Source organism: Mandrillus leucophaeus, unplaced genomic scaffold, assembly GCF_000951045.1.
Source record: "Mandrillus leucophaeus isolate KB7577 unplaced genomic scaffold, Mleu.le_1.0 Scaffold1282, whole genome shotgun sequence".
NCBI lineage: Eukaryota > Metazoa > Chordata > Mammalia > Primates > Cercopithecidae > Mandrillus > Mandrillus leucophaeus.
Window position 1 is genome coordinate 372,252 of NW_012101232.1, and position 27,706 is coordinate 399,957.

Below are 27,706 nucleotides of genomic sequence, written 5' to 3' on the forward strand. Positions count from 1 at the left end.
CAGGAGATGGAGGTTGCAGTGAGCCGAGATCGCTCCACTGCACCCCAGCCTGGGCAGCAGAGCAAGACTCCATCTCAAAAAAATAAATAAATAAAAATAAAAAAATTCAGATGTCCTTATTTTACCATCATTCTTGAAAGGAGTTTTGCTGATACACTTCTGAGATGGCTTTCAGAATTCTGAAAATATTCCACTGTCTTCTGGCTTCATTCATTGTTCTTTAGAAGGTTGATTTAAGTCAAATTTGTATTCTTTTGCAGATGTACTGTCTTCTAAATCTCACTGTGTGTGCTTTGAAAATCTTATTTGTGTGCTTCTTGCTTTTAACAGCTCATAGTCTTTGGTATTCTCTAGTTTCATTATGGTGAGTTTATTAGTTGGATTTCCATTTAGTTGTACTGCTTGGTATTTGTTTGGGTTTTTTTCCCCCGATTTGTTTTTGTTTTTGAGACAGGGTCTTGCTGTGTTGCCCAGGCTGGAGTGCAGTGACATGATCACAGCTCACTTAAGCTTCAACTTCCTGGGCTGAAGTGATCCTCCCACCTCAGCCCCTAAAGTAGTTGGGACCATGGGTGTGCGCCATCACACCCAGCTAACTTTTTTAAAAATTTTTCCTAGAGAAAAGATCTCACTACATTGTCCAGGCTGGTCTTGAACCCCTCAGTTCAAGTAATCCTCCCACCTCAACCTACCAAAGTGCTGGGATTATAGGTGTGAGCCACTGTGGCCAGCTTTACTTGGTATTTGTTTTTCTTCCTGTATCTTAGATCAGGTGGGAAAAATTCTCAGTCACTATAAATCTACATGTTATTGCTTCCCCTCCTCTGTCTTGTTTTACTGAAATTCCTATTAGACATGTTAGACCTTCTCACTGTCCTCTGTATTTCTGCACCTTCTCTCATGTTTTTTTCCTCTCACTTCTCAAGCTATATTCTGAGTAATTTATTCAGATTTATACCTCAGATCTCATATATACACTCTTCAGATGCATATAGCCATTTGTTACACCTACTCAATGAATATTTTTATTTCAGTAAATGTAGCTTTCCTTTTTGAAAGTGTGATTTCATCCTTCTTCAAATCTATCAAGTCATTTTATGAGTTTCTTGTCTCCTATTCATATTTTGGGGACTTTTTACCTCTTTAAAACAGTTACTCTATATTTTCTATCCATTAATTCTAATATCTCAAGTCCCCAGCAGGTCTAGTGTTATTTCTTTTGACTGTTCCCACATGATGGTTTGTTTCTGAGTGTTTGATTTTTTTTGGAGCACATCTTTGTTTGGCCTTTACTCCATGGTGAACTAGCAATCCAAGTAAAGGTGCTATTTTTCAGACAGGATATATTGTTGCTTCTCTTGCAAACCAGCTGGCCCTGTGGGCCTGGGAGACTTCATCAAGGAGTCTACAGTTCTTGACCCTTTTGCCAAGGCAGCACTTAAGGCTCCTGACTTCATCTGTTCTCCTCCAACATGTATTTTTTTTCACATTCTTATCTTTAGAATAGTTTTTATGTCCATTTTGTGATGTTATTTACTGACTATAATTTCTTCAGCCTCCATGAAATGTTTTCTGAGAATGTGTCATTTTTTGATAAATAAACTTCATTTACTTCAGTTATAAAACGAAAGGATTGGAAATTCAGTCATAAATAGGCTTTCATGAATAACACCATCTAAACTTAAAAACTAGGGGGAATCCCATCATGTCACTGGCTGTCCATTATGGCTGTGTTGCTGCAAGCTGGAACACCAGGTTTTATCCTGCTGGGGTATGCATGTCTCTAAATGTGTACTGTCTCAGAGAACGCCTCATATTGTTGTTCTCACCGTAATGTTATCCTGCAGCTTTTCTCAGTATTGAGCATCCACACAAAACAAATATTTCTTTCATGGGAAACAGGGTAAAAATGGGAAAAGGACACTCTGTTTCTAGGTAATATATTTGGTTTAAGAGAATGGTCATCTTGATGTACTTTTCAACCATATTTGGCTTAGGTTTTAGTTTCATGCCTGTGGATGGTGGTTCAAACACCTGCATGCACACATACAGAAAGAATGTCTTGAATTCAACTTTTTTTTTATCCTGACTCACCCATTTAGGAAGATGACTACAGTGAATTTCTTTTTTTTTTTTCCCTTGGTTTTTCTTTAATTTATTTAAATTATATTGGCCAGTCATAGCAGTATATAGTGGCTTTCTAATGAAGAAGAAGAGGGAAATCTTGATCTCTGCATTAATCCAAACTGCCTCCTCAAAGAACAAATGTGAATGGTTTTTTACAGACCCTGCCTTCTGGTACAAGATGCCTGTGGAATGTTCGGTGAAGTGCACTTAGAGTTCACCATGTCGAAGGCAAGACAGTTGGAAGGGAAGTCTTGCAGCCTGGTGGGAATGAAGGTTCTACAGAAAGCCACCAGAGGAAGGTGAGAACGTGCCAGAATGGCATCCAGTTTGCTACAATTGTTGGTTCTTTTTATTAGTCTTTTGTCTCTAATTTTATTTTTAAAGGCAGTAAACCAGGATCCTAGAGTTTGCCCATAAAACAAGGCCAGAAGTTGAGTGGAACCTGTAAAGTATCTTTAGGGGAAGAATTGTAATTGAGAACAAAAAGAATTAGGCAGGTTTCATGATTCATAATTTTATTAAAAGAAGATTAAAATGTTATATATGTGTTTTAATTATGAAGATTTGTCTTTTGTGTGTTTTCTTCACTGTAACAATAAAGCATCTTTGGGTGGTAAGTATAAATGAAAACCTAATTTAGTGAAAAAACATTTTGTGAGCTTTAAGCAAAATTCTTAAGTTGTCATGTCTTTGCACTTTCCAAAATAAGCAAACATTGTTCTCTGCCAGGTTTCATGGCACCTCGCCCTAAAATGTTGTTTTTGATAGGCAGAGGTGGAGTGTTACAAAGATCTGGCCTATCTGTGCCTGTTACAGCTCCAGTAATCATTCTAATCTAGGAATTAGGGGGGGAAAAAAAAAGAAACATTTTTAATGGAACTACCCAGTCATATAGTGAATTGGGTTTTTCTCAATCTTCTTATTACATCTCTTTCTTTAAGTAGTGTGTTATTTTAGCTCTCTTGTTGATGTTTTGTTTAATTATAGAACATCTGAGCTATAACTGTATTGGAGGGGGAAAATGTCCCATTCTGAGTGTATGATATTCTGCTTTTGGAGCATTTATTGATAGTATCCTCGGTAGTTTGCATCATGACCGCTCTGGCTATGGCCATTCTAAACGGTGAGTGTTTAGTGAGCATTTCCTTGACTGACCTCAGTAGGCATTTAGCTCTCCTACAGGCCTTGACTTTGAGTCCTGGCATACCATACTGCTGAGTGACAGGTCTGCCCAAGAACTTGTTTTCCTGGGAGACATATCCCCTGTAAGCCCTGAGTAGATAAGAGCACATTTTTATTGATCTGTATAGCTATGTTTTGTGTTTTTTTGTTTTGGTTTGGTTTGGTTTTTGGTTTGTTGTGTGTTTGTTTGTTTGTTTTGGAGACAGAGTTTCGCTCTTGTTACCCAGGCTGGAGTGCGATGGTGCCATCTTGGCTCACTGCAACCTCTGCCTCCCAGATTCAAGCAATTCTCCTACCTCAGCCTCCCAAGTAGCTGGGATTACAGGCGCCTGCCACCACACCCGGCTAATTTTTTGTATTTAGTAGAGATGGGATTTCACCATGTTGGTCAGGCTAGTCTCAAACTCCTGATCTCAGGTGATCCACCTACCTCAGCCTCCCAAAGTGCTGGTATTACAGGCGTGAGGTTCCACGCCCGGCCAGCTATATTTTATAATAAATACTTCCTCTTGTTTTAAACAGGCAGCTGTATTATAATTTAATTGCATTATGTGTTTGGGGAATGCGATTCATCCAGATATTTGAAAAGCATGTCTAGATACGAGAAAAGCTTGGTTGGGTCACATGAGTCTTACCCTTATTAAGACTGAACCTCATTTTAGTCCTCATTAGAATATTCATTGCAGGCCAGGCGCAGTGGCTCCCAACACTTTGGGAAGCCGAGGCAGGCTGATCACTTAAGGCCAGGAGTTTGAGACCAGCCTAGCCAACATGGCAAAACCCTGTCTCTACTAAAAATAAAAATAAAAAATTAGCTGGGCATGGTGGCACATGCCTGTAGTCCCAGCTACTTAGGCTGAGGCACGAGAATTGCTTGAACCCTAGAGGTAGAGGTTGCAGTGAGCTGAGATTGCACCACTGCACTCCAGCCTGGGTGACAGAGCGACACTCTGTCTCAAAAAGAAAAAAATACTCATTGTAAACATTTCAGACTCACAAGCATCTGAAGACTAAGTGTAGTTATGGTAATCATCAGGGCCGTTTAGAGGGGAGGGCTCTTTCACTCGGCTGCCACCCATCCAAGCCTGGCAAGGACATGAGGGGGCTCCCACCACAGGATGTTCCAGCTGTGCTCCAGGCCAGAGGCAGCTGTTCTGGCTGGAGACTGCAGGACGTAGCATCTTACGGAAATACTGCTGGGGAAGGACGCAGCCAGACAGGACCTGGGAATCTTTGTCTCTCTAAAGGTCCTGTTCTTTCACCATTCTTCTTTATAGCCATACATGTACCTAACATTTAATCTAGTTTTTGTGGTTGGCACTAGAAGCCTAACCATCTATAACATTTACATGGGAAATGTTTTTTCCATGGGAAATGCATTGAGTATTCCAACAAATTCATTTACTGATAAACTTTTGAACCTCCTTCCTTGTTAAAGTTGGTGACTAGTATTTGATGCTTTTTTAGATACGGATTAATTATTTTATATATTTAATTATATTTTGCCATGCAAAACATCCAAATAAATGTTTAGATTGTTTTCTTGTTCTTTTGGAAGCTATATTTCTTCAAAACAAATTATTAAATCGTTTTGGAATGGGGGATGTTATAATTGCTTATTAGTGACATCATCCATCCGTGGCCCAGTAAACACAACATTGTCTCTCTTTTTTTTCCCCCAAATTATTGTGTTTCATAGCAACTGTCGTAAACTTTAACAAAATACACTTCTCATAAACCTTAACAAAATATACTTCCCCAAATTCAAGCTAAAATGATTAATTTTATAATTTCAGTATCTAATACAGAAAATAACCTTTTCCCAATTGGAAGATAGTTGTATGGCTGGGCTAGGTCACAGAGCCTCTTAGATCTGGCCTACCAGATATAAATTTCATCTGATCCACAGTTCTGGTGATGAAACATCACTCAGCCCTACCTGCTGTTGAGTGACTGTGTTGCAGGGGACTTTAGTCCAGAGGCTCGCAGAAAAACAGCAGCATAGCTTTTGTTTCTCTGACAGACTAATTTTTTGGATTTGAGTGTCTATGTCGACTGGTCAGAGGAAGAAGAGTCAGAAAAACAACCCGAGCTTTGGTTTAGAAACTGTACAGTTTTCACAACAGTGCCAGTCTGATATATGCTCACCGCAGAACATGCAGCACAGCCTGTGCTTCCTTCCTCTCCAGGGCACTCCTGCTATTCCTCAGTGACTCTCTACTAAGGGCCACCCTCCAGCCCAGCTCCCCGCCCACCACCGACCTCTGTCCTCCCAAGTAGCCTGTGCAGCACTTTAGTAGGCCAAACAAGCTGAGAAGTCACAGGGCTTTGGTGTCATAATTCTGTGTGTGAACTTTATTTTTTTATTGCTGTTTATTATATGCTTTTATTTGTATTTGCCAGGGCAATACTGAGAAAAAGAAAAGAAATTCCCTGAAATATGTTAACCTATCATAGGTATAGAAACTATAGCTAACAAATTCTTTTGGGGAGAGTGGGGAAAGGAGACCTCTTTCAGTTCAAAAATCTGATATTTATTTCCCAACTTGTTAAAACAACCACTGAGTCCAAAATACATTATTAATTTATAGGTACTATTTTCTGTAGGCCGCTTGAAGGGCCCTTTTACAGCAATGTACTGGAGAAGCTCTTACTGAAGAGCATTTTGTCAATACTCAGTGTCTACAGAGGGTGCTGTCTGGGTGTTGAGAATGACAAAGAAAGCAACTGACATGGTCTTTGACCTTGAATTGTGTCCCTTTCAACCCAAAACAGGACAGGTAGAAGTATTAGAGTAGTTGATGATTGAAATAACTGGACCTTAGCTGACTGATCCCAGAAGGTTTCATGAAAGAAATGAGAACAAAAGCTTTAAACATCTTGATCTACCAGAAAGAAAAGTGTCTCTAAATTGGTGAGATGTTATCTGTGAATACAAATATAGGATTTAGAGAGAGAGAGATGCAAAAGGGGAAGTAAGAGGGTTTATTCAAGAGAGATTATGACTGGGTGCAGTGGCTCATGCCTGTAACTTAGCACTTTGGGAGGCAAAGGTGGGCAGATCGCTTGAGCTCAGGAGTTTGAGACCAGCCAGGGCAACATAGTGAGACCTTCACCTCAAAAAAATAAATAAATAAATAAGATAATTCACTCACTTATTCAGTAAATATTATTTAGTCCCTATTTGTACTATGCTCCCAGCTAGTTGCCATGGCACTGAGCTGTGTGCGAGATTTGGGGGATTTATCCCAAACCAGAATATACTGAGGTATAAAGTCTGCTAGATAAAGCCTAAATCCTATTATTAGGGATTTTGCATTGGTTCTGGAGAAATGAGGTTCAATATGAGTTTTTGAGTGAAGAAGAGAAGAGGTCATAAACACAAAAATGAAGTAAGACTATCTTTACTCCTGTACCTACAATAGATGGGAAATTGAGGGAGAGATTGGGATAGGGCCACAAGGCTGGAAACTTTTCCCACAGTTGAAGGAAGGAGAACAGAGAAGTGATACATAGGGAGCTCTCAGGAGCTGTGGCACATGTCAGGAGCACAAAACAGCTCGCTTCCTCTACACTTAGAGCAGTGTAGGAGCCAAGGGGAGACTCAGAAGGATAGCTGGTGATGTGGCACCACCTGGCAAGCACCCACACAGGGAGCGGAGGCTCAGAGCACCCACCTTGGAGGGGGTGCAGAGGGTGAGGTAGGATGTAGGAGCTCTGGAGAGAATGGGAAAGGCATGGGCTAAGGGCTAAAATGGAAAGGGAGGGCAAGCTCCCAGGCCCACATAGCCATTTCATCCCCTGCGGAGTGAGGACAAGGCGAGGACTGCTGCCCTGGTCAGCTTCCATGAAAAGGTGAGGGGAGGAAGTGCATTTCAGAGAATGAGCCAATGAGAAGCTATTGTCTAAACACGAACTTCCATTTTTATGGCAGCAGATTAAGTGGTGATCAGCTTTATATCAGAAGCCAAGCTCAGTCAGCATGCTCAGAAATTAACCAATCCGAGTCAGGATAGAAAGTTCCTTTGTAGTCCCCAGTGGGATTCCCAGTCCACTGCCCTGCTATCCTGTGCACTAGTTTCCTGGGCTTTATTTAAGCCCCTTTTCCCTCACAGGCCAGTCTCATGCTGTACCCTCATTAAGGGCCCAGCACTGCCTCACTTGCCTCGTGCTGCAGCCACCACCAGGATGCCCTCTCCTCTCCACCAGCACCATGGAGGTAAGCTTGCAGCTCACTCTGGTGCCTGTGCCTAGGACTGTGTGGGATGTCTGCTGGCCTGTGGCCCAACACAGACGCATGTTTTAATGTCAGTGAGTGATGTCACTGGTATAGGTTTGAGTGTGCCCCTTTTTTTGATGAATAATATGAGAACATCATGACATTCATATGAGGAGTCCTCCAGTGCATCATAGATGCATCATACAAGGGCTGCTGTCCAGTGCTGGCCTGTGCCACGTGCCTACCTTCCCCCACCCCCTCCAGTGCTGGCCTGTGCCAGGTGCCCACCTTTCCCATCCCCTCCAGCGCTGGCCTGTGCCAGGTGCCCACCTTTCCCCACTCCCTCCAGTGCTGCCTGCGCCATGTGCCCGCCTGCCTCCATCCCCTCCAGTGGTGGCCTGTGCCATGCTCTGGGCCACTGGTCTCTGAGTCTAATGGACCTATGATGGCTTCATCATTGTTACAACTGTTCCTTGTAGGGTGTCTACACGTAGACAGTCAGTGAGGGTGTGTCAGTTGCGTGCCCAGCCACCATATTTCACACTTGCCTGGTGGTTGGTAGGCTCCCTCAGGGCAGGTGCTGTTTCTCATTTACCATTATATTTTCTGTAGATAGCAGAATTTCTGACACATGATAAGCAAACAATTTTTATTTGTGGGATGCACATTAGGTGTTTTCTTGGGTTAATCTTAGAACTTTTGTCAGCAAGATTTAAATGTGTATTTTTATACTTCATAATTATTGGAGCTTAATTATAGCAGTAAGGATGGCGACCCATTTGGTGCCAGGGTCTGTGTGCGGTGCAGGTGACAACCACACTAGCCATGTGCCTGTGGACACAGACCCTCGGTGTCCTCACTAATTTAAGGGAAAGTGAACATGGGCATGCAGTGAAAGCACTTTATCACGGATGGCAAGAGTGTGAGTGTTCATTATGAGTTTTTCACAGAAAAAAAAGTTGTATGCATTGCACTTTCCCTTTTCCTTTTAGTCTTCACAAAAGTCAGTTACAGAGGAGGAGGCTCAGCGTCTACCCGGTCTTACAGAAGAGGGCCTGAGACAGAGGTAGAGTGACTGGCCCAGGGTCCACCAGCCAGCCCAGCTGTGACTGTGCAGGATGCTGGGGTCTTCAGTCTCCCACAGAGCCCATCACGTTCCATCTAGCTGAGTGAAACTGGGATACACCAAAGTGCTGGAGAGGGAACCCTTAAGAATCATTCCACATGAGTTTACTGGGCTGGGTTATTTATTGGAGAATCATTTCAGAGGCTCCTTCAACAGGAAATATGTAGTGGTAAGAGCTCTCCTTGGGTAAGAAACTTCAATAGTAATTTACTTCCTTTGATTTTCCTTCTTCAAAAAGGCCACCCTTTTAAAAAGCCACACACTTCCCTTGGGGTTTGAGGTCCAGAATCTCTTTCTTAATTGCTATGCTTAGAAACCCTGCTTCAAAGGACATTTTTAAGAATTCTTTCATGATTTTGAAAAATAAAATTGTTCCTGTGACTTCACCAGAGTGTCTGAAAGGAAAATAAAGTATCACTTAAGAGAGAGTGCTGGGCCGGGCGCGGTGGCTCACACCTGTAATCCCAGCACTTTGGGAGGCCGAGAGGCAGATCACCTGAGGTCAGGAGTTTCTGGCCAGGCAGGCGTGCCATGTAGTGGTGTGCACCCGTAATCCCAGCTACTCGGGAGGCTGAGGTAGGCGAATCACTTGGACCGGGAGGCGGAGGTTGCAGTGAGCCAAGATCATGCCATTGTGCTCCAGCCTGGGTGAAAGAGCAAGACTCCATCTCAAAAAAAAGAAAAGAGAGAGAGAGAATGCGAATCTTGAGACCAGGACTGCTCAGAGCAGCAGCAGTAGACACTTTCTACCTGAGCAGCATGCTGTTACTTCAAGCCCTTCATCAGTTTAGAAATGCGTTTTGTGTTTTCCCTATAGTTTGTTTTCTTTCTACCAAATGTTACCTCCCACTAGGATTTTAAGTCTAAATTAAACTTTACTGTCCTTTAAGACTGGGGTTTTTTGGACCAATATTTACCTATTGTGAAGTATCTCTTTGTAAAGTCTTCTGCTAAAATAATGCATTCTAAGCATCCGGATTGCGATTTGTTTTATTTTAAACGTAGAGCATTTTAGAAGGTAAAGTAAGCTCTACAAAACATTTTCTTTGGATTGGTTACATTTTAGGAAGATGAAGTCTGTTTTTCTGATTTTTGTTTAATTGCTTTATTTCTGAGTGCCTTTGTTGTTACTATAAACTGACAATCATTTTTACTAGTGAGTCTAATCAAAGATTAATAGAGATCGTGACTTATTTTTATTTTAAAGGAAATATATTTTTTAAATCTAAAGTCCTAGTCCCAAGTCACACATGGCATTATTAGAATTTATAACTCTCTAAGGCTTCAACTGTTTCTTCACTTCCTTATATATTTGGTTGCTTTACTTTGAACACATTAATTGATTCTTATACAAAGAGTCTTTATCTTAATAACTTAATCTGCTTAAAATAATTTTGATAATGTATATTTTGCACAAGAACAATGAGGAAAATCAGAAGTTGAAAAGTTGAATCTTTCATTTACAAAGACTTATTTTCTCATTAGAATAATAAAGGAATGTGTAGAAATACAGTAAACTGAGCAATATTATACTTCTAAGCTTTAGTTTCTTCATTTTCATTAGCAGCTAAGCAGTCATGAATCTTCAGTGATTTAATTAAGGAGGGAAAAAAGGAGGAATTTATATGCTTAGGTCAGAAGAATATGGGATATAGCATCAATAAAATTGAAAGGGATACAATTAAACCAAGCTGGTCGTTGTCCTGAAACATCACCCCAATGCAAACAGAGAAGTAGAACTGGAAGTAAAGGAAGGAAACATTTTTTAAGAGAAGACATGAAATGGGCCATAAAATAGGTTTTTATTACATCCAAAGTGAACTAACTAAAAGGAGCATGCTACAACATGGATGGACCTCAAAAACATGATGCTAAGTCCAAAAAAAAAAAACAGACACAAAAGGTCTCATGCCTTGTGACTCCCTTATTGTGAAATGTCCAGACCAGGCAAATCTATGGAGACAGCAGATGGGCTGCCAGGGCCTGAGAAGAGAGGAAATGGGAGTGACTGCTAATGGGGATGGGGTCTACTTTGGGATATGGAAATATTCTGCAATTAAATAGAGGTAGTGTGTGCACAACATTCTGAATGTACTAAATACCACTAAATTGCATACTTTAAAATGACTAATTTTATGAAGTTTTAATTTAATTATTTTCTTACTATAATTTTATATTAATTTTACCTCAAGTTTAAAAAAGAAAAATGAACTGAATGTCTAGAAAGTGCTTATGCTCTTATGAAAATAACTACAGATATTTCATAAGTTCAGTTGCAAAAGAATAGTGTCTCAATGGAACTTCTGGGCATAATTCCACATATATCAAAAAGGTATAACATAAGGAATAGGGGCTCAAAAAGGAAATGCCAGTTATTATTAACCTTGGCCAGTAAGGCTATTTTGGGGAAATAAGAACATGGATTTGTTTATTAAAATAGGCACCCCTCTAAACCAGCCATCACTTTTGTCTTTCAGTGGAAGATCTCTTATCCTTAAGATAAGAATCCTGATTTTATGTCTACTCTATGTAATCTACTTTCACTATCAATGAGAGTGAAAATCAAGAGTGATTAAAGCATGCAAAGGGAAGACAAGGGACTGTGATCAGGCTTGGAACACCCATCTGTTTGATCACAGGAAGGAGGATGAATGAGAACCACAAACCATCTGAGAGATTCTGTTTGAACTGTGTAGGCTAAGCATTAACCATTCCCAGCATTCCTGCCCTGAGTACCTACCCTTCTACTACTGAAGCTAAAACTATTTAAAACTGTTGGACTGTATTTACCACTACTCAACAAAAATAAGTTCACCTTATTGTCAATTAGATAAAAGTTCTGCTTTGACTACAGTCTTCTGTATGTTGCTATGGCTTCACTTACTCATTTAACAAACAGCATGGGCATGTGAATTCATAGCTCCTGCCCTCAAGGCATTTACACTCCAGAGAGCAGCAGGTTAATAACACTTTTGCTGGAGTGGGTGAACATCCCCTTCATCTGCTTTGGTCAGCAGGGGAGGAGCCCTTTGGCTAGGACTCATAGGTTCGAGTTTCTAGGCAGAGGCCCATGGGAAAGCACTCAGAGTAAAATGACCTTACCCTCCACCCATAAACTTATTTTTCCAGTACAAGTTGAGCATCCCTTTTCTGAAATGCTTAGGACTAGGAGTGTTTCAAATTTCCAATTTTTATGAATTTTGAAATATGTGCATTATACTTACTGGTTGAGCATCCCTAATGGGAAAATATGAAATCCAAAATACTCCAAAGAGCATTTCCTTTGAGTGTCACATCAGTGCCCAAAAAGTTTTGAATTTCAGATTAGGGACACTCAATTTGGTTAGACCATCTTTTGACCAAAAATAGGCTGCTGTTCAGGGCCAAGTGTTATTTTTGTATCCTCTATAGCAGTTAGCACAGTGTTCAGTAAAACCCAATTTGGCCAGGCATAGTGACTCACACCTGTAATTCCAGCACTTTGGGTAGCTGAGGCAGGTGGATCACGAGGTCAGGAGATCGAGGCCATCCTGGGTAACACGATGAAACCCTGTCTATACTAAAAGTACAAAAAATTAGCTGGGCATAGTGACGCGTGCCTATAGTCCCAGCTACTCGAGAGGCTGAGGTAGGAAGAATTACTTGAACCCAGGAAGCAGAGGTTGCAGTGAGCCAAGATCACACCACTGCACTCCAGCCTGGGTGACAGAACAAGACTCCGTCTCAAAAAAAAAAAAAAAAAACCTGATTAATAAATGATGAAATCTGAACCTAACAAACTGTTAAAAATTTTTCTTGGCTATAAAAACAAATTTTTTAGAAGTGTTCTCAAAAGTGACTTTATTCTTCCTCCCTCACTCCACTACCTACTCCCACATGACCAAGGGACACAGTATAACCAAGTTAGCTCTGAATTATTTGACTGTGTGGGCCAGGCTTACTCAAGGGAACTTGCTGGTTTAAAAAAAAAAAAAAAAAAAAAAAAAACTTCTAGGAGCGCCCTGATCACTGAGGGGAGACAGCTGTGATTCGGCACTGATTCACAGCTCTGGTTTTAGAATCCATATATCTTGGTTAATACATTGGTTCTTAAATTTGCTGGTTGATTGGTACTAATCCCATCCTTAGTTATCAACAAGGATAAATCTACTTCCGAAAGTTGTTAGGAGAATTTAATGAGATCACATTCATAGAAGTACCTTGTGCAGTGTAAACCAGCATGTAAGAAGTTGCTTTTCCCTTCTTCCTCAGGCTTTTTCTTTCTACTTAACTGAAAAAGTAGAAATCCAGCCAGCACTGACCCAAGACTTTGTTGTCTTGTTTTTACAAACAAAACCGGTAGAAGAAGGAAATCAGAAGTAATTTAGAAACATGATACAGTTTGAAAGTGCTCCATGTTTTTCCCAAGGAAGAATGTAAATCATCCAGTTGGACATTGCTAGGCATTGTCAATAACCCAATAATGGGAAAGAATGGATAATGAAGCCAGTGGGATTTGTACAGAGAGATTTAGTTTAAAACAGGGATAAAAGAAACCAAATGGGCCATATGCGGTGGCTTATGCCTATAATCCCAGCGCTTTGAGAGGCCCAGGCAGGTGAATCACCTGAGGTCAGAGATTCAAGACCAGCCTGGCCAACGTGGTGAAACCCCGTCTCTACTGAAAATACAAAAAATTAGCCGGGCGTGGTGGCAGGCACCTGTAATCACAGCTACTTGGGAGGGTGAGGCAGGAGAATCGCTTGAACTCTGGAGGCAGAGGTTGCAGTGAGCCAAGATCGCACCATTGCACTCCAACCTGGGCAACAAGAGCAAAACTCTGTCTCAAAAAAAGAAACAAAACAAAACAAAACAAATGGAAGATCAGCTGATATGACAGCATAAAAACATACCACTTATCCCTCCAGGTTAGTAATTTAACTAGTTACCTTATAGCACAGTAAGTCTAGAATTCAGTAAATGGGCAGGGTTTTGTTTTATTCTTTTTTTAATCATTTCTTCTCTTAAAAATATTTCCCACACTCTACCCCTCACTGTCCTTCCTACCACAGAAATCATAATCATCTACCAGTAGGAGGTCAATGATTTTATTTTCTTTATTTTTTTGAGACAGAGTCTCACTCTGTTGCCCAGGCTACAGTGCAGTGGTGGAGGCCAGTGGTTTTAAGACTTTCAGTTTTTGTTTTTCTTTTTTTTTTTTTTTTTTTTTGATCTCTGCTCACTGCAACCTCCACCTCCCGGGTTCAAGCGATTTTCCTGCCTCAGCCTCCCGAATATCTGGGACTACAGGTGCACACCACCACACTCAGCTAATTTTTGTATTTTTATTAGAAACGGGGTTTCACCATGTTGGCCAGTATGGTCTTGATCTCTTGACCTCGTGATCCGCCCACTTCAGCCTCCCAAAGTGCTGGGATAACAGGTGTGAGCCACTGCACCTGGCCCTGTTTTTCTTTAATATAAATATGTTTAGGCACGATGGCTCATACCTGTAATCCCAGCACTTTGGGAGGCCAAGGCAAGAGGATCACTTGGGCACAGGAGTTCAAGGCCAGCCTAGGTAACATCTCGAGACCTGTCTATATACAAGGAAAGGGAGGGAGGGAAGGAAGGGAGGAGGAGAGAGAAGGGAAGGGGAAGGAGAAGCTTATAAAACAAATTATGTGAAGTTGTTTGTCCTGGAAGGTAGATGAGTTGGGCCACCATGGCTCCCCACCCAGCTCCTTAGGAGTCCAGCAGCATAGTCTGAAAGCATCTGTTGTGGATTAATTGCTCATAAAAACATTTCGCATATTCCATAGTTGTTCTTCTTTCTTCCTCTCGGGTTAATAGCTTGCGGCAGTAGTTGCTATCATGGGGACACTGGGTAGCAGTATGATTCAGAAGCAGAATAGAAATGTTCCTGTATTAATCTCAAATTAAAAATCCAAATACTTACTTTAAATATGCTATTATTAGCTGAATTCTCAAAATTGGAAAATCGTACAGATTTGAATTTTGGAAAAAACACTTAAATCTTTATAATTTACCAAGAAAATCTCTCTGTTAATATGGGATGCTGAAAGTGGAAAGAAAAGAAAGCTTGAGTTTCACTAGAGTCACTCTATTTTTTTTCATTTTACCTTCAAACTAGGTAATAAATTAGATCATGGTATTTATTTTTTAGATAAGACCCCAAAGTTCACTGACATTAAGTAATTTGGATCCCTGTATGTGTGATGGGTCTCAAGACAGGTCCACCAAATTCCAAAGCCTGATTTTCGGTACTACAGCTGACATTTAATTACTTCTAGTTTTAGGAGAATTCATTTCTATAAATTTCTTGTTTGTTTTATAGTTATAACCCCTGGCCCTCAAAACAAAAATCTGATTATTTCTTGTCAGTGATGTTGATATTAATTTAGATTCTTGGTATTTTCCACTGTTTTTGTTAAACAACAGCAATAAACTATACTAGGATTGTCTTGAGTAACCAGGAAGAGTATTAAATCCATAGTAAATAATTACACTGCCTGCTTTTGGTTTAGTTAGTGTTCTTTTTTTTTTCCGTTTACTTAGATACTTATTAACAAAACTAATCAGCTGTTAAAAAAGGTTAGTGCAAAAGTAATTGCGGTTTTTACCATTACTTTTAATATCATTACTTTTAGTTTTCATTACTGTTAAATGAAAGCAAGATAATTTACTTCTCCTTCTCAAGACACCAACAACAGGGTGGGTTGTGATGAAGCCGTTGAACGTGGACCATACATTTGTAAAAGGCCTCAGATTAGGGCTTTCAGTATGATCTGTAAATGCAATAGTAATATAGCCACTGCTTTTGTTGGTTGTTGCTGTTCACATAACTAACATAAATTTTAACAATTTAATAATCTCTCTTTTACCTTTTACCCACTGGATATTTACCCCAGTAAGTAATCTTTCACATCTTTCTCCATGAATGTGGACATATCTGTAAACAAAAAGATATGGTTTGCCTTTTTCACTTAATTTCACCAGGATGTCCCTCTCCTGATAGATATTCAGGTTGTTTCTGGTTTTTAACACTTCAAAGCAGTGCTGCAACACACTTCCTTGTGTATCTCTGTCTGTATCTCTTTTATTTATTGAGCTTATATTTTAACCTTCTTTACTGTGAAATATAACAAGCATATGAACAATGGCATAATTGTAGATTGTAACAAATAATAATTGAATAAATAAAGCTCACTCACGAACCCACCACTGTAATTCAATAAACATGGCGGGTATCCAAAAGCCACCTGCTGCCCCCACCCCGATCCTAAAGATCTTCACACTTCTGAAATTTCTTCCATGTGCTTCTTTGCAATTATACTACTTTTTATACATCTTTTAAAAATATATTTAGGCTGGGCACGGTGTCTCACGCCTGTAATTCCAGCACTTCAGGAGGCCAAGACAGGAGGATCACTTGAGGCCAGGAGTTCGAGACCAGCCTGGGCATCATAGGCCTTATCTCTACAAAAAATAAAAATCTACTCTAGGGAAAACAGAAGAACCCTCCTGATTCTCTACTGTGTACCCACAAACATTTTTTTAAAAAGAATTCATTCTAAACAAATAAAAAAATAAAAAATAAAAAACTGGCCGAGTTTGATGGTGCACACTTGTAGTCCTAGCTACTTGGGAGGCTGAGGTGGGAGAATCACTGGGTGACAGATTGAGACCTGGCTATCAAAAAAAAAAAAAGGCGTGTATGTGTGCGCATATAGGTTTACCTGTTTTTGAACTTTATGGAAACAGCATCATGCTTGCACATTCTTTGTGTTTTGCTTTTTTTGCTCACTAGAGATGCCGCGGCCCCAGATGCACACAAAAGGACCCTGGTTTGGGGGCCCCTTACAGAGGAGGACTGGAGACAACATAGTGTTAAACCAATAAACCTTGTAAGATTCATCTGTCTATTGCAGGTAGCTCTGGTTTATTCATTTTCACTCCATTTTATGCATTTACCACAATCTCTTTCTTCATGCAGTTGTTCTAGGCATTTCCGGTCACTGCTGGCAGGGGCAGGAGTCCCTGCTGTGTATCCCCTAGGCCACAGGTGTGCACATCATGGGGGTGGGGTGTTCCTAACCTTCAATGGATAATGCTAAACTGTCTTCCAGAAGTGGAGTTCAGCCTCCATTCCTATTAGCATAGTAGAGCTCCTGCTGCTCTGCTGTCTTTCCATTATTTGGTACACTTAGGTGTCCTCATTATCTTTTTTCCCGACTGCTTTTTTTTCAGCCTGGTGGGTCTGTAGTGGAATTCACTGTGGTTTAAATTCCAGCTCCTGATTACTGCTGAGACTGAGAGCCTTTTGCTGTGTATTGCTGTTTGTGTTTCCACTTTGATGAAGTGCTGTTCAAGTCTTTTGTTTATTTTTCTTTTGGGATTTTGAGCTTTATGTATTTTGAGTAGTAGTCCTTCATTGGTTGTATATAATTTATGTGTTATAAGTGGCTTGTCTTTTTATCAGCAGAAGAACCGATTTTTGGAGGGGGAGCAGATAGCATTCCCAAAATGGGACTGCCTGGCCAGAGTATGTAACTGGACTTGTTTTCATGACCCACAGGCAGGGTCCCAGGAAGCATTAAGTGTTTTTGAAATGGCTTCTGGACCCATAGCTCTCCCAGGTTGGTTGGGTTACTTTTAACCAGAACACTCCCAGCAGAGGCTATGGGTCTGTGTCTCCTTCAGGTAAAATGAGATTAACTTGAGCACCAAGGGAAACAGGGGAGTGTAAAAGTCAAGAGCTACCGTTTATCATAGGCCAGTTAGGCCTGTTTTGTGTGATCTTCAAAATAAGTCTCAGAAGCAGATATTATTTTACCCACTTCACAGATGAGGAGCTTGAAGCTCATCAGGAATAAAGATTTTACCCTGTGCCATACAACTGGAAAGTAGGAAAGTGGGGTTAAAGCTCACTTTCACATGGCTCCCAAGCAAATTCTGCATCCATTCTGGCAGCTTGAAGCATAGCGTAGCTTCATGGTACTGGGCACCTTGCTGGGGAGGCATCGGTGGAACAGAGTCCACACCAGAGGTCTGACTGTGACACAAGCCACAGCCCCTTCCCCTCCGCAACTCTCTGTGACTGGGGGTGGCATGGGAGCTCTGATGAACCACACTCCAATGCCGGCCGTGGCACAGTGCAGGCTGCTTACTGATTAGGTTGAAGCCTGGTTGCTCCATAAAGGATATTTTGTTGTTTTCCTCTTCATTATTTGGCACGTCAATGTAAATTATTTTAATAGGACTCACAGTTTCAGTCTTTGAAGCATTATGAGGGGAAGCTACATGATGTGTGAATTCAAGATAATAGGATGAATTGTAAGGAGACAAGGATTTTTGTTAAGTATCAGAGCACACTTGTAATATTTGGTTAAAAAAAAAACTTATGTGTCTATAAGAGATATGGGTTGACAGATTTTGTGTGGAAGTGTGGGTTTTTCCACCTCCACGCTGGTGAGCGCGTGGATCATGTGAGGCTTTTGGAATAATAAGTACCACCAGGACAGAAGAGAGAACTGTTTGCAGAGTTGCAGATAGCAACATGTTTCAGGAGCTCTTCATTTCCTGTGAAGTTGAGTGTGTGTGTGTGTGTGTGTGTGTGTGTGTGTGTGTGTAATTTCCTGATGAAGTAGAACAGAAGTGTGTAAAGAACATTTTTTTAAACAAAGTTTCTAAATTATACTACTTGATAATTTCATGTCCCCAATCTTGAGTCAAGAGTTGATTAGGAAGATTTTTTCTTTATATATATTATTAGTTTTATATTACACATATATATTTTATATATATATTATTTTTAATGTCCTGTCTTTAACAAAAGACATTTTTAAATATAACTAGCAGGCTGGGCACGGTGGCTCACGCCTGGAATCCCAGCACTTTGGGAGGCTGAGATGGGCACATCACTTGAGGCCAAAAGTTCAAGACCAGCCTTGCCAACATGGAGAAACTCCATCTCTACTAAAAATACAAAAATTAGCCAGGCATGCTGGCACATGCCTGTAGTTGCAGCTACTTTGGACGCTGAGGCAGGACAATCACTTGAACCCAGAAGGCAGAGGTTGCAGTGAGCCAAGATCGCACCATTGCACTCCAGCCTGGGTGACAAGACGAGTTTCCGTCTCAAAAAATAAAAAAACTAGCAGATGTCCTGTAAAATGTGAGACATTCCAGAGTTACAGAGTTATCTTATATAATTATATAAATTTAAGCAGAGATTCAAAGGAATCATGCAAAGGGCTTAATTTCAGATGGGTGTTTTAATTTCCTTCTTTCAGTTTCTCCAACTAGCTACGATCTGAAAAATATCTTGCTGGCTGGGTGCAGTGGCTCATGCCAGTAATCCCAGCACTTCTGGAGGCCGAGGAGACCAGATTGCTTGAGGTCAGGAGTTTGAATCCATCCTGAGCGACATGGCAAAACCCCATCTCTGCTAAAAATACAAAAGTTAGCCCTGTGTGGTAGTGCACTCCTGTAATCCCAGCTACTAGGAGCCCGAGACACAAGAATCACTTAAACCTGGGAGGCGGAGGTTGCGGTGAGCCAAGATTGTGCCACTGCACTGCAGCCTGGGCAACAGAGCAAGACTCCATCTCAAAAAAAAAAAGAAAAGAAAAGAAAGAAAAAAGAAAAGAAAAAGAAAATTATCTTTCTGAAATTCAGTGAACTTGCTTTGGAAATGTTTCGTTAAGTTCCCACATCTATACGGTATTCATAGGATATTCTTAGCAGAGATAAATCTCTGGAGTCAGAATGCCTGATCAGATTCCCTTCCTGGCTGTCCCACCACGGTGATTGAAGGGCTGCTCCAGGACACACCAGAAGTATTACTGAAATACTGCTTTATGGTGTGCATTTTACTGTTCCACAGTATCTTATGTCATAGAAGAGGGTTTAAGTATGAAATTCACATGGCCACAGTTTTATACAGATGTGGAAACCCAAGGAAGTATTTTTCTTTGTATTCTAAGCCATGTTCTCCTGTGCTGCCACAAACCCTGGGCTCAGCACAGGTACTGACTCTGTCCTCTGAGGAGCCACAGTGCAGGGCTGTCTTGCCTGGTGCTCAAGACCCGCTCCTGTGGCTTAGCGGGGCCGACAGGCACACCGGGGGTTACATGGAACTAGTATTCCACTAGCTTGACTTAGGAAAAGGAAGTGCAGCCACTCCAAAAGTAGAGTGCTGAAGCCACTGGGTTCGCTCCCAGCCCTGTGCTGCTCCTGGACTCTGTGTCAGCTTTCCAGTGAAGATAACAGGACTACTCTTATTGCAGAAGTCCTCAGCTTTTCATTTCCTGGAAACTTTGAGATTAGTTTGAGTGGGGCTTTGAGGAAAGAGAAGAAAGATAATGCTTGTAGCAAAATCATTAAGCAGAGTTGAAGAAAGTATAGCAATGGATGTATTTCAGATTAGGTTTAGTGGTCTCCTGATTAGAGGCCCCTGTCTTAAATTAATAACACTTTTTAAATAACAGCTTAACTGAGACATAATTTGCATACCCTAAAATTTACCCTTTTTAAAGTGTACGAATCACTGGTTTTTATTTTACTCACAAAGTTGTGCAACCAGCACCCTAATTCTGGCACATTTTCATCACCTCAGACAGAAACCTAGTACCTTCAGCAGGAGCTCTGCGCTTCCCCTCCCCTGGCAGCCACTCCTCTACTTTCCATCCCTGTGGATTTGCCTGTTCTGGACGTTTCCTGTCAGTGGAACCATACAGATGTGACCTTTGGTGTCTGGTGTCTTTCACTTTAGCAGAATGTTTTTAAGGTCCATCCATGATGTAACATGTATCAGAATTTCCTTTTTTTTTTTTTTTTTTTTTTTGAGACCGAGTTTCTCGCTTGTTGCCCAGGCTGGAGTGCAATGGTGCCATCTCAGCTCACTGCGACCTCTACCTCCTGGGTTCAAGCGATTTTCCTGCCTCAGCCTCCAGAGTACCTGGGATTACAGGTATACGCCACCACGTCCAGCTAATTCGAACTCCTGACCTCTGGTGACCCACCTGCCTCATCCTCCCAAAGCGCTGGGATTATAGGTGTGAGCCACCACACCTGGCCAGAATTTCATTCTTTTTCTGGTTGAATATTTCATGACATAGATACATCAAATTTATCCATTCAACAGTTGATGGACATTTGGGTTGTTTCTACTTTCTGGGTATCTTGAATAATCCTGCTGCGAACATTCATATGTAAGTTTCTGTGTGGATGTAAGTTCCAGTTCTCTTGGATAGACAGCAAGGAGATGAATGGCTGGATTGCTGCCACACAGTTTTCCAGAGCGATGGCCTCATTTTACCATCCCACCAGCCTAATGGTACATTTTAATCACTGCAAATGTAATCTTGTTGGAATTTCAAGGTTTCCATGGCTCCTGCCAGTTTGTTCATGATCTCTTGAGCTATTTGTTACTGTCTACCTAGCAGAACAAACCTTGTTGGAGGAAATCCATTTCAGTATCAAGGCAAAAGTTTAATTCACTCAGGGTTGTTTTTTGTGTATATAAGGGTGACATAAAAGGAGATAAGCTGTCTTCTGGAAGGCATTATTTTTACTTCTTAATTATATACCTAAACTGTATCTCCAGCTAGCCTAGAGTTTAATATTAAATGAATGAAATGAACAAGGGAATTTAGGTTAAAGAAATTTATCAGAAGCCATGGGTTTCTTACAGAAGAAATCAGGGCTCATGAAAAGTTCTCAGACTGAAGCATTGAGGGACACTTGTGATATGTGACAGGTGTCAGCATTGCTGAAATGCCATGTGTCCTCACTGTGCAGTACTGGCTGGTGGGATTGAAGAGTCTTGCCGGCCCTGCTAGCTAGCATGCCAGATTCATGGCCTCATGCCATGCCAGTGTTATGCGCCTCCCACGAACCAGACTCATCTAGGCACTGGGATTCCACAGAGAACAGACACACAGAGCCTGCCCTCAGGAGGTTCACATTCTCGTGAGGACACAAAACAGGCAGCACTAACTAAACCAGAGGATCTCGGTGGTGACCAGCCCCGGAACAGAGGGTGAGGTGGGGCAGAGGCACCTCAGAGTGGCATCAGGGGTGACCTCTCTGCCTCTTCTCACCTATGCCCTTGTACAAAACCCAACAGTGATTGTTACAGGAATTGCCTCTTCAAGACTGCTCGGCCTTTGCTGTTCTCTTTGGCACCGATATGACATTCATGTAGTGGGAGCCACAGCAGTGCCAAGAGCCCTTCTCAGAGGTGGACCTCCAGGGTGGGAGTGTGGGAGGCTGGCCCTAGCCCCGAGAGCCACATGAAGAGTTCCTTTCTGGTCCAGAGAGACTTCCTCAGAGTCTCCACAGGTCTTTCTCAACACTGCAGGTTGGCCTGCTCCTGAAACTACTATTTTTATGTTGAGTGTGGAACCACAGGAAAGAATGGAGTTATAGGAAGTGTTACATTGTTTATAAATAACCCACATGCATTGACCTAATTTTACAATGAATGGGAAGTTACCTTTGCAACTCAAAATAGGACTCCTATCTAAGTTTATTGGACACTATTAATAATGATTCATCAGCAAATAGGAAATTGTTTCTTAGACTGCATTGAGATTATATCTTAAAATACAGCCTACCAGATATGTTTGAAGTCTGTTGTCTCTGGCATGTAGAGACCCTGCTGTGTCGGGGAAGACGTGTAGTGTGTGGCCAGCATTGGGCAGGAAAGGGAGATAGTCAGAGAGGGGAGACAATCTAAAGAACAGGACCATGTAACAGACAAGCAGGGAGGAAAGAAACAAATAAAAATGAATGAGGGCTGGCCAGTCATGATGGCTCACACCTATAATCCTAGCACTTTGGGAGGCCAAGGCAGAAGGATCACTTGAGGCCAAACATTTGAGACCAGTCTGGGAAACATAGTGAAACCCCATCTGTACGAAAAATTTAAAAAATTAGCTAGGAATAGTGGTGCACACCTGTAGTCCCAGCTACTTGGGAGGCTAAGGCTAGAGGATTGCTTGAGCCCAGGAGGTCACACCACTGCACTCCAGCCTGGGTAACAGAGCAAGACTCTATCTCCAAAAAATATATGTATTTGGGGGGGGGGGAAGTGTGTGTAATATAAAAAAGTAATGAGGGCCCAAAGAGGTTTTTTTTAAAAAATATGTTACTCAGTGTTTACCTTATTAGAAATTAAAACTGAAAAAGATTTAACACATTAATTTACCTAAAAGCGTCTATAATCAACCCATTACATGATGACCTAAATAACATTTTTTATGAAAAATATTTCCTAAAACACAAAAACAAATATTTAGCGATGAGAGTCGCATTGCCCTGTATTTTGCAGGTCTCTTCACTGGTTGAACAGGAGATGATGGATTATCATCTGTGCTCTGCCTTCAATCTGTTGTAATATCACACATCATGGGCCTCTAGAAAATACCACTGTACACTCATGAGAGAATGGAAATGAGAAAGAAAAATAAAGGCTTGGCAGAAAACAGTTTTGGCCTTGTAGGCTGCCTGAAAGGCTCTCGGAACCTCCAGCAACCCCCAGACCCCACTTTAAGAATGACTGGTCTAAAGTATTCCACTATCCAAATGAACTCTCTTGGAGAGGTATGAGTTCTACAACAGTGACAGGTACAGAGAAATTAGCAGCAACATGACAAATTTTAAGAACATTTTATACCCAAAATACTTGCTTGGTTAGAAAAAAAAAATGATTCCAAGCTCTGTGAGGATGAGTCCATCATGGGCCAGGTGCTTCCTTGTTATCTTTCCGTTTTCTGTTGTCCACAGCACCATTGTGGCTTAAATCTCCTAGAGCAAATTCCACTCTATCCACACCCAAAAGAAAGTGGTTCAGGCAGTTTTAAATTGCCCTGTGAAGATTTGAGAGTTAGCTGGATGAGACAGTATCAGATGGAAAAAATAACCCCTGAAATAACTTAGAGAATAGGTAAGCAAATTGATAATATCAGCTAATGTTCTGGTGTGCAAACAAGATTTTCCATGTTTACTCTCTTCCGGTGGACTGAAGTATGGAAATCTTGGTTACCTTTACTTTGAATGGTTGGTTTTTCAAATGACATTTGTCATCTACCAGTCAAGATAATTAATACCAGCTATAATGAGGCCGGATGAAGTAGATCATTTGCCACACCAAAATATCCATAAAATGTGTGTAGAAATATGTAAATTTAGCATTGTTTCAATGGCAGTGAGGTGAGAACTCTGCTTCCTTCCTCTGTTGTGTATTTCTTAGACTTCTCTTGGGCATGGTGCCACTCCCACTCTCTTCTTGGTCTGCAGATGATTTCCATTGCCCCAGGACTTGCCCCATCCTCATTTCTGAGCTCATGGGTGATGCTGGGGCTGCCTTTTTAGGAATTCAGGAAATGGAGGTACCCAGTTAAAGTTATCTGCATCTGTGTAGCTTACTCATTTCCATGCACCTTTCTTGTCGCACGGTGGGAAATCTTGGCTCTAGTTTACTCAGGAGAAACATCTGTCCTTTGACATCACTTCCAACTCTTGAACTGAATTTGTAAATTTTTTCTGAAGATGGTCTCATGTTAGTTCTCTTCCTTTGTGGTTTGTTTTCTACTTAGATTTTGACAGCCTCCAAAATATGTTACCAAAGACAGAATTCAGGCAAGAAAATTGATTTTTTTTTTCATTCTAAGAAATAAGTTAACTTTGCTTCATGTAAATATCTCCATCGGTTTATTCCTAATCCTTTATAATGTTTAGAGTATTTTTTTCTCTCTCAAGGATCTGGTAATTACTAAAACAAATTTGAAACTGTTTTTAAAATTAAAGTTAGTGGCTCTGTCTTTGTAAATTTTTCATTACAAATAGATTGGAAATATTCAGGTGCAATTCTGTTTTGCACCAGAGAGCACTTTGTAACACAGAAAGTCTTCAGTCAGCCAAACTCACCTGTCAGCCTGCAGAAGGCACTTATCGCAGATGGCTGACTGTTTCTGGCGCCCCATGCTGCCATGCTCGCATAGAAAGGTGTCTGCTTCACCACCCACACCTAGCACTGGAGACTTTGGAACCGTCTTTCCTCCTCAAACAGAGGCACATGTCAGTGAGGGACAGCAGCAGCACTAGGAATTAGAGAATCACAGAATCCTACAAGGGAGGAAGATGAAGCTGAGAGAGATTTGGAATTTCCACTGTAGAAAGTGGACAGTATCCTCTCTGTCCAAGTCTGTGGCCAGCATTCTTCTGAGCAAATGCACATCACCCGCAGTGTCATGGGGTTGGAGCGTGCAGGCTCAGCCCTGGAGGAAGTGAGTTGGCAGGACCCCCTTCTGCGTGCCGGTCGTCTCCAGTACAGCCCAGTCTCAGCCTCTCCATGGGGCCCTCATGAGATGTAAGTGATGTGGTGCCCCCATCCTTACTCTGTCTCTCTTGAGGGGTGTCTCCAAGGGCTTTTTTATAAGTGAGAACATGTTCTTAGAAAGTGCCTCTTACACTTCAGTGACTAGTCACATGTCGGGGTGGCCTTGCTTTAAAGAATGTGGAAGACTCGAAAACAGTCTTAGGGTTGGCCTCAGTGAACCATGATTGCGCCACTCCAGCCTGGATTACAGAGCAAGAGACCCTGTTAAAAAAGAAAAAAAAAAAAACACTTAGTATTTATTTTTATGTTAAATATAATTTTCATTATGGTAAAATAACGTACTATAAAATTTATAATTTCAACCATTTTAAGTATAACTTGGTAGATATAATTTTAACATGTGTATAGATCTTGATATCTTTCCACTTAAAAAGTACACTGGTTACTATAATAAAAACATAGCGCTGAAAGTCTTTCAGGTTCCCGAGCGTGACTTTAGGAAAGCTCTTATTGGGTCCCGCCAGGCCTCCTACCTCCCTCCTCCCACCTCCAGGAGCAGCTGCGTGTTCTACAGTCTGTGCATGCAGGTGGGTCTGCCGCAGCCCCCAAGTGAGTGCACAGAGGAGGCTCCCAGGCTGTCCCTGTTCCCTGCCTGTGCCATGCTGTCACCTTCCTTTGCATGTTCTGCACCACGCCCCAGCCCTCTTCTTGCTGCTCTTCAAATACAGCTGATTTTTAGAGGTCAGATGAACTGTGACTGTGATGGGAAACATGGCTCTTCCTTCAGTGACGGGTAGCTGAGTTGACCTCCACCCATGCTCTCTGGGTGTCTTGTGGGAGCTGCTGGGAGAGCTGCTGACTGCTGCAGAGCCTGCCAAACTGGGGACCTGGTGGGTAGGACAGCTGGCCCTGCTTCTCTCCTTGTCTGCTCCACAAACTTTTGTTGTCACAGATTAATGACCAAAATTTGTCTACAGACTCATTTTATCCAATCTATAAATTAAGGTATACCCCAAGAAATTTATTCCAACATGATGTTATCAAATCATAAGCATAATGAATTAATCTATATGTCCTCTTTTTCTCTAATTAAACATTTACTTTACATTTTAAACTTTTTAAATAAAAATGTTTATTAATTTTTGAAAAGACAGACTTATGGTAGCCACTCCCCTGTCAGACTGTTTGTTTCTTAAACATATTTTTAAAGGATCACTTTTTTAAAAGAATGTTTCCTGTGTAACCAAATGAATAGTAAAGAATGAATTGCAGTGGGAGGAACAATACACTTTTTAACTGTGCCAAAAGTGAGTTTCTGCACCAAGTCTATGCCCAGCAGAAGTGGGAGTCATTTGAATGTGTTAGCTGGCCCCAGACAACTCTGCTTCACAAGGCAACAGTGGCCATCCAAACCATTATCTATTTTAAAAATAGTTTTTAAAAACAGTAGAGAAGCTGATTTTTTATGAGACTAAGCATTTTATTTAACCATAGCCATTCGTCAGCTAAGCGTCGTGCATTAAATATAAATGTATAATGTGTCTAAACTTTTTTAATTAGCTGGTACCATCCTCTAAATAAAAGTCATTAAATTCAAATAGAACTTTCCTATGGCTGTGTGCTTCTCGAACAGCATTTCTCAAAGAGAATTCCAAGGGAACACTAGTTTCTCAGGACATTGTTAGTGATGACACCAAAAAGGGTTTCATGGTTATAAATGGGAGAAGCTTTAGTTTAAAACAGTATGCCACAGGTGCCTTTTACATGGGGCTCTCCAGGCCCTCCGCCATGTCCAGTCCCACTGTAGCGTGTGAGGGTCCTGCCAGCCACAGATGCACCACACAGCAACAGGCAGGGAGTTCTGTTCTCATGGGTTACACTTCACAGAACACTTTTTGGGAAACTCCAAAATTTTAGGAAAATTGATAAGCATTCTGTCACTATCTGGAAAGGGTTGTTTATTTTTCTATACTGTATAAAGACCTCTTTTTACACTCATCTTTTATCATCCTCCTAATTTTACTCGGTTTCTTCACAGAGTAACACTAGGATTAAAATCCTGTCTTAAACTGGGCAGATTTTTGAGCAAAAAACAGCATAAAAGTTTATGGCTTTAGCAATGACAATACTGGTAACTGTAGTAATATCAAGTGGCTAATGCGTTGGATACTCACTCTGAGTATAGAAACCCTAGTAGGTGCTGTACATATGTTCTTTACCTCCTTTACTCCTTGCAATAATGCCAGCAGCAACCCCCAGTTTCCCAGAAGGGCTGATGTAAGAGTCAAGCATTTTCTTAAGGTCTCACAGTGTATGAAAGGCAGAGCTTAAGCAAGATGAGTTTCTTGACTCCAGGGGCCCTGCTGTTTCCCACCTCTGTTAACAAGGGGCTCAGGTAAAGGTTAGAGCCAGGTCTCGGAAGTGCAGTCAGATCTAAGGTGAGAACCATATAACTGAAATCATAACAGTGTTGTCCTTTTGTGTCCTTCGATATATTTTACTTCAGATAACTTTTCTTTTTTGTGTGTGTGACGGAATTTGGCTCTTGTTGCCCAGCTGTAGTGCAATGACGTGATCTCGGCTCACTGCAACCTCCGCCTACCAGGTTCAAGAGATTCTCCTGCCTCAGCCTCCCAAGTAGCTGGGATTACAGGCATCTGCCACCATGCCTGGCTAACTTTTGTATTTTTAGTAGAGACAGGGT

General features: G+C 41.3%; 1 protein-coding gene across 1 annotated transcript in view; it reads left to right on the forward strand.

Moving 5' to 3' along the window:
* Window positions 1-27,706, forward strand: part of SPIDR (scaffolding protein involved in DNA repair) — a 385,066-nt gene that overhangs the window by 321,985 nt on the left and 35,375 nt on the right. Inside the window, exon 7 of the mRNA XM_011972298.1 lies at window positions 2,286-2,426. Coding sequence (XP_011827688.1) covers window positions 2,286-2,426 — 141 coding nt within the window. The remainder of the gene's footprint in view (window positions 1-2,285; window positions 2,427-27,706) is intronic.